This window comes from Varroa destructor, unplaced genomic scaffold (assembly GCF_002443255.2).
Source record: "Varroa destructor unplaced genomic scaffold, Vdes_3.0 BEIS01000005.1, whole genome shotgun sequence".
Classification (NCBI taxonomy): Eukaryota; Metazoa; Arthropoda; class Arachnida; order Mesostigmata; family Varroidae; genus Varroa; species Varroa destructor.
The window spans coordinates 7944211-7952680 of NW_019211458.1; the positions used below are offsets into that span (position 1 = coordinate 7944211).

General features: G+C 36.7%; 1 protein-coding gene across 2 annotated transcripts in view; it reads right to left on the bottom strand.

The window, feature by feature from the left end:
• LOC111251268 (uncharacterized) overlaps positions 1 to 5327 on the bottom strand; it is a 47957-nt gene extending 42630 nt beyond the window's left edge. For both annotated transcript variants that reach the window (XM_022807685.2, XM_086989788.1), the window contains exon 1: positions 4839 to 5327. In XM_022807685.2, the coding sequence (XP_022663420.1) occupies positions 4839 to 4887 (49 nt within the window). In that variant the 5' untranslated portion in view covers positions 4888 to 5327. The remainder of the gene's footprint in view (positions 1 to 4838) is intronic.
• Positions 5328 to 8470: the final 3143 nt, after the last annotated feature.

Sequence of the window (8470 nt, forward strand, 5' to 3'; positions counted from 1 at the left end):
TTGAAGTTGTTGTGTAAATCCTCTGTGGAGTAACGCGTGCAGGTTAATAAGGTCAAATATTTGCACACGCAGTCGAGAAATCAAAATTAATTTTTTTGTTCATGTGACGAAAATCCTGCAGAGTTTACATTTGCTGGTTTTGGCTGTGTTGGCCATTTTACTTTGACTAATTACTAACGAGACTGGCTGAAAATTAGCAAATCAACGTCCTGAAGAACTTCAAATGTTTCGTCTAATAATAGCACATCTTTCCATTTTTCGGTTATCTTTTAGCATCTGAAAAGCTTTATAAGTACACGTTTGAAGGAAAGCTCATTGTACGAAACTTTTTTATCTATTGTTAATAAAAATCCATTGTTTCTTTTGCCTCAATGCAATCTTCTTTAAAGACAAACGTAAATAAGAAATTCTTCGTAGATAAATATCTTTTAATGTCGTTAAAAAAATAATTATGATTTCATACGCAAATATAACGATACCATCAGCACATTATCTAGCAGTAAGTATCATTGTAGCTAGATATTAGTGAGGTCTAGATGACCCGTTCTTGATCTAGTAATTTTGGGCAGCAACTAAATTAGACAAATGGGAGATAGATAATTATAAAAGCTATCGTTAGCCTCTGAAGTTAACTTATTTCTTAAACGAGTTCACTATTGGAGTTGTTAGAAAACAAAAAATGTTACACATCTACTGGTTTGCGAAAATCCGTGTTATGCAACTTTGTAAATATTTTTCTTGGTAGACAGGCACTACTAGAAGCCACAAAGTTGCGTAAATGACACGAGCGGACAGTAGAAAATTTGTAACCAAAATCGGCAACCTCGGATACAAACTATGCATTAGGAAATATGGCATTCTATCCGTTCGAAAAAATACATATGCGAAATAAGCGGGTTTGAGTTCAAATAGAGATTAATGTAAACATAAGGAAAATATAAGAGCGGAGTAAAATGTATATATATGTAGATACATATAGCGAATATTATTTTACGTTTACAAAAATATGCTGGTAGTTAAAAGAAATCTGTTCGTTAAAAAGCAAGCCTTGGTAAGCACTATAATGGTACATGGTTTTTTCCATTTATCCTTTCTGCAATATCAGGTTTGTAAAGGTTTAAATGTTGTATGTGAGAAACAAGCATCTCAATAGAGACATGCCGTTTGAAAAACGGTTACACAATGTCATAGGCTTTTTTTTTATAACAATTATTATAACTAATATTTCGGCTACGAGAGATCGACTGACACTGGAAAAAAAGTGAGCCCTAGACGAAGTCAGAGACTTCTTGTTATGATATGAAGCTATATCACAGCTGATCTATTAGTATTTTTCTTTTATTGTTGCAGTGAATCGTATACCGAATTGTAAATCGTTAGCATTTCTCCTTATAGCTATTCTAGCATAGAGGATTGTCGTGACGTTTGTGACATCTGGCCCATATAGACGTCTGACAACTGGGTCTCGTACACATTTCCGCTTTGTGTTCCTTTAAACATTGCGTTGACCCGACTTCCTCCAGACAGCGACCATTTGACCTTCAATGATTCTGTTTAGAGCTAACTAACATGGCGATACAGAGTTGATATGAATCACTTGAATTGTACATAGATTGTAAGTCCTATGAAAAGCAATCGGGATACATGGGCAATACATTGCCGTGTTATAAACGGGTACAGATTTAGATTTGAGTGCCTGCTTCTTTCAGTGCATGCAGTATTACTATTGTGAAAGTAAGCGGATTGGAGTTCTGATTTCATCTACGCTGCCGTCAGCAGTTGGCCCACTAAGAATACTACTTAACAAGATGGCACGAACTACTACAAATCTGGAAATGTTTGCCTCCTCTCTACTCGTTCATCTTTTGTGAAATCAAATGTAAAAAAAAAAACATTTAAGAAGAAGCATCGAAAAAATAATGTAATTTTCCGAATACAAGCGCGCTATACGTTCTTCTCTAAGGGAATTTTAATTGACGTTTTCTAGAAGTGAAATGGTGCTTGTTTTCACAAAAACTTGGGGACTGATTCGAGTTGAGGTGATGGGTGAAATGTCTCTAACAGCGCCTGGAAAAATCGTTTTTATCGTTGGTGCCTATAGCAGTAGTGTCCGTACAGCGAGATATTAAGATTGTATGGAACTCGCGCCAGGATAGCTAAAATATCCTCGCTGAAAAAAATACGATAAAGAAATTGAGGAGCCTTTTTTTCCTGTATTTACACTGTCGGTTGAAAGGAGTAAGGTATTATTAGTATGAAGTGGATTTACCACTTTGTTCACGTCGATTTTCTTGGAACAGATATATAATAATTCAGCTTGCTATAATTCCAGACTCTTCTTCTATGGTTATATATGTAAAGAGTAATGTAATTTATACCTAATATACATTTGTTTGTGGCCCTCAAGTCAATTCGATTATCTTGCAAATATCACCCACCGTATATAAATCTAAGAGCATTATTATGAACAGAGTAAAAAACATAGGAGGAAGCTTCGTCGGCTATTGAGAGCCAATGGTATTGTCATTTGCTGAATGAAGGATCGATAGACAGAAGCTGAATTATTTGATCTCCTCAAATCAGAAGCTCCATGTGACTGATGTATAGCGTTACGGCGGTAGCCAGTTCTAAGGTAGTGGCTGAGTATGCTCAGCTTTGGCCGTGCGCAGTTACTGCAAGGTGCAAATTTAAGGTCACAGAATTCTACCGAAAAAGTACAACGGGACACACACGCTGCGTTCGGACCTATGTTCATGTGCTCTAATCGTACACATAATCGTTAAAAACAATAGCTCAAATTTTATCAAAATTCTAAATAATTAGCAGAACAGGAAGCAAACCCCCCAAAAGTTCGGTACGAAGAACTGACTTCAGTTCATAGCGGGATATACGATGTCAAAGATTCTAATCAAAGTAATGAGCTTTTCGGGAAACTATTATCACTTTGATAAGCTTTACTCTAAACGAATGCTTCGTTTAGCATGTTTTATAAATTACTCCACACGGGGTAGCATAGGTACGCATCTTTTACCGCCCTTTGTAACAAATGATTCTATTGAGACTTCATTAAAAGTCAACAAAAGCAAACAGCTCGGCAAAATTGATTTTAATTATGCGACTTATTTACAGAAAAAGAAGAAAGAAAAGAGAAAGTTACAAAAAGCGACAAACCAGATCAATGCTAATTCTCAGGTTACGAACAACAAGGTGCCACGCGTGTATTAAATAATCAAACAAATATTTAGTATAAGCTTGAGTTTAAATTTTTTAAACTATCTTTACGAATATTTATATTCTTTCACTAGGTAATAGTAGAAAACGAATTCTGAATTAGATCTAAAGTGCGATAATGTTGTCACACCTCTAAACTATAATATAAGTATATAATAAAATTATTTGGACTGCATCTTAGTTTTATTAGTTCAGTTCTAAAAACGAGAAACTGCTTCGCTTTATTAACACGTCGCCAATATATGAGGTTACACTCCTTTATTTACTGTAAGCTTGAATTGAGCACTGGGTTCCCTAGACAAAACAAACTTTGTACCTTTAGCTTATTACATACATTTAGCAATATTTATTTGTTCATTAACTTCAGTGAAAAAAAAAACAATTTCATAAATACATCATGGGCCCTTTATACAAAAAAAAAAAAAGATCTATATTAAGAAAAAATCACATCTGAGAGCTATCGTCGCCGTTTGTTTGATACATGAGAAAGTCTTGGTGTACGTGTTCGCGAGAACTAAGTGCTTTATCCAAGCCAATTCAATCTTGCAATAGTCGTTACCAGTTAAAGTTGAGCTATTGTTGATACTGGGTCGTCGACCATCGTTGCGATCGGATTCGTTCAAAAAAGGATGATTGGCGACTCGTGATGATGGGATGCTGTTGTGACGGATGAGTTAAAACTCTATAGGAGCGAGAGAAGCGGTAGTCGTGTTGCGCGTTATAACTAGTAACGGGAGGTGACTTTGGGGGGGGGGGGGGTAACAGTGGTTACCGCTGTAGCATTCGACAATGATCACCCCAGTCGTTTTGTGACAGTATCCATATCATAGCTATAGTTATCATATTGAAACAACGCCCAGGCTTTAACATGATGGAGTGGGAAGTAGACGGTAGAGAATAAAGACGTAGAAACATAATAAACTAACCAGAGAAACCCAGTGACGGTTAAACGTTCATTTTGATAGCCACAACAATAACAATGAGCATATAGATATCTATTTCTTCAACGTCTAAAGTCAATCAAATACACCTAACACATTTTTACTAGTGTCTTATTTTCTACCATATCTCATTTACATTCGTGTAGAACCGTTCAGCTCAATTAGGAAGTGAGACTACAATCATTTTTATAAAGGCGGCCTACAAGGTAAATACAACATGTGGCCTTATGTGGATCAATAATCAATCCTATTCGTATGCCTTGTGATATGCCTCCGAGCGTCAAAAATACATTTATAAATTTTTCAAAATAACTCTACATATTTACACTTGTTTACAATATGTTACACATATGCCACACAGAAGCATGGGTCTATAGTGAGTGCAGATCTGAAACAAATTCAAAACTTCTATATTCTGTGGTGTTAATATTCTATGCGGGTAAGTTATCGCATTAGCTATGAAGCAGATTGGAGACAGAATTTTCAAATGTATACTCGTAAGGAATGACGCTAGAAAACTGCCTCTATAGATATATGGCAGGACCTTAAAGATGTGTGCTCTGTTTTCGCAGAGAAGAAGGGACGAATTATAATGCGCTGTTTCGTTAATAGACAATGTGATTTCAGCTCCTTTATTTGACTGGACTAGATTAGATGGGAACTAACCTTGGAAAAGCGCAGCTAGAAAAATGATGACACACCACGTCGTACGCATTCTGACTATCCAATAGTATAGGCAAATTTTTAGTAGTTCCAGTATGTCAGAATTGAAGAGTTCCACTTTGTATTCGCAGAATCGCAACGGTTTACTATAAACTGAAACAACACAGTCTCTGTTCGTAGTTGTCTGATGAGAACAAAGTGTACTCTTTTTAGTGTACGACACTTGCTTTAAGAACGGACTATAGCAGTTTCGAAAAGTTCTGTTCACTCCCTAACGGGATATCAACGATGCGGCTCACGTCGTTTGGTCGCTGCGCGAGTTTGAGGTGCCTGCTGCTACCCCCAAAGTCTTCAGCTGCGCTGGTGAGCAAAGCCGTGTTCTGCCAGCACTGCGCGCTTCCTTCTGCGTTTTGGCCCTTTCCAGATCGCTGGATGACAGACGATTTCAGCTAGATAGAGCCAAAAAACCGACACCTGCCACCAGCGTTACGACTGCTTCGCAGCGCGTCATGCGATCGTGTATTTGGTTTAAACGATCTGGCAGCTTTCTTTCCGTTCGACCACCGAATAGGTGGAGAGGTCAATGCGCTATCACGGATCGAACAAACGCACGGAAACTCATTACTTAACTAATAACGGTACGCTGATGATGAGCATTACATATCGTTTAAATTCAATTTGATGCAGATCACTAGACAAATTAGACCTATACTTGGGCGGAAAGATTCTAGTAGGACATATTCTCCTTATCCTATAGTTATACCCTAGTTATTTTTGGCTAAGCTTTTAAAATTTAAAATAAATCCTCTGTTTTTATGTAAGTTTATTTAGTGTTTACCGTTGTTTTATGTGTTCGTGGACTGAGTATAAAAACGATATATAATTTACTTACATATAAAATAGTCAAGGACACTCGTTTGAATAAACCAGAGATTAAGACAAGCTAAGGTTATAATTATTCAATGTTTCTAAGCATAGAAACGCATCAATATAGAAACCATCCACACAAAACTACGATTTAAAAGAGATTTCGTCTTCCCTTTTGTTACAAAGTTCCCAATTTCCCTGCACAATACCTTTCCAGAGTATCCTGTTTATATCATTTCGTTATATAAAAACGTTTCGTTATTCGAAATAATGAGGCGTGCTTTGAGCTGTAAATAAAACAATCCAAAATCATAAAGGCCCAGTTCAGAAGCCAACCTTTAATGGAGAAACTAACAGAACTTAATTAAAACATGAGCTGCAAATAACTGATCTAATCTACTTGTACAGGACAAGCTGCGTGTATTTTTCATGTTAATGCTTCTGTCATTTATCGAGAAGTCTTATCTTTTGTTATATTTACTTATGGCCGCGTCCGCGTGACAGTGTGGTGGTAACACGTTCGTTTACAAGTGTGGTTTGAATCCGAAAGTGGGCGCATTTAATTTCATCTCCTCTTTCTGGGCACTCGCCATTTAAAACAATGCCTAGTGACTCAAGTGCCAGATGTAAAACTTTGAACTTAATACATTTACTTAGTTATTTAGCAAAGTTCGGTCTATAACGTAAGTTTTTCGTTTTCGAGTACCTTGAATGCGAGTAACTTAAACGAGGCCTGCTCACTATAAGGTCAGGGCTCACAAAGATAGTTTTTTGGAAAAAAAATAATTTGATTCGTAGAGAACACGCGCACGCTTTCTTAAGTGCTACCGCAAATAATTTCAAAGAGTTTATTATAGAAATACAGGATATCTGAGGTTCTATGAACATGGGCATTGAGGGACGATTCTTGGCTTAAAAAAAATAGATATCCCATGAGAGTATACAGACAATTCCTGAACTTTCTTTTGGAATCACAACTTATATTGCAGTTACAACTCAGCTTCAAGCCCTTATTAGTTGTTTATCACTTGCATGTATTGCCATTTCGATTCCTGTTTCCGGATCACTAAAACATGTGACTGAATAAACAAGTTCACTTGAGGTGAAAGGTAACTCACTGTCAGGCGCACACTTTTCCATAATTTTTGTTTGAATGAGGCGTAACTCCGGCCACCACAAATAACCAGGCCACAATGAAGGAAGATGTTATTAACTTCTATAAACGAGCATCGTAGAACATTTGTTCAAAATGAAAGACAATATATCGTTTCTCTTGTTTGCAGAGCGGAAGCGGCTGAACAACGTTGTTAAAACCCCGGGGCAATTTGAAGCGTATAGTGAACCAAGCGCTTTGACCGAAGATTAGTTCTCACAGCATTATTTGATGCTGCTAGCACATGTTTATACTGTCTTTCTCTTTATAGTCAATAACTGAATGCTACCCATTTAGGATAAACGGGTAGCATTCAGTTATTGATGCCTAAACCAACATAAGGAACACTGTGAGAGATTAAATTGTGCCTTCTTTTATTTGAAATCATTCCTTTTATTTATAATGTAGACTCTGATCGCACTACCTATGATATCGGATCTTGTAAAGGTCCTCATATGAACCCGCGTAGTAGTGAACCGCACCACATATCGAACATTTTTTAGGTCTATGGGCGGCCCTGGTTCGACTACCTAATTATCGTTGTTTCATAAAAAAAACTTCAAAGTTGCCTTTGAAATATCTGTCTTTTGTTTTTGGAAGTATACAGTATTTGAATAGGAAAGGATTTAAGCATTTCGTTTACCCTTTTTCAGCGAGATATAGCGTATATTGGCTGTGGTCCAATTACGGTGCGTCTATGTCCGAATTCGATTCTAGAATACAGCGTGGCCTTAAAATCGGCATGCAAATAAATTATCCACAAAGCTATAACAGGGACTTGTTTAGAAACACTTATTCGTCCTTATTTCTACTTCATTGTCTGATCGAGTTCCATAGCTGTGCTTTCTAATCTATACATAAACAATGACATGTAGGCGCCTCTAAGATCTGTATTGGTATATTGACACCCGTTCAGGTGTGTCATTAACGGCGACGCAAATAATGTTCGGCCGACCTAAGTTTACCCAATGTATAGTAGCAAAGTATACAAGGAACGTCCAAATCCAAAAGAAGTACAGATCAAATTTATGATACCATACATTCTGTACATAAAAGGCTACTTAGATCTGAAAAATATCTTTTGACAGTTGCAAGTAGTTGATCAGAGTATCGTTTTCGAAAAAAAAACATGGGGGTTATCTGAAACGTATCAATGAATACGTTTTACTCAATTATTAGCAACCAATAAATAGCGGCTTTACGATGAACACCTTCGTCTGCAGGATGCAAATAAACGCAGCCTTTCCTCATCTAATTATCTATTATCTAATTATCTAATCATATTATAGAATGAATAATGGGGAGATAATGTTTCTAACTATTGCCATCATTTCCGTAAAATATTTAACACAATACAATAGTCCTATACACTGTTGTATATAGTGCCCAGCAAAACTGGTGTGAAAATGAAAGTCCCTCTCTACTGATTTCAAACGAGCTTACTTGGAAAGTGAGGATAAAAGTTTTTTTCGAAAGACGCTACGCTGCCATTATATACACTATGCGCAAGGCATTATTTAGACTCAGGACTTGATATTTAATTATATAATGGGACCAGAGTCGCCTATATAAGTGGCGGTGTATTTCTAGCGTGAAAATATTATTTTAATCGATT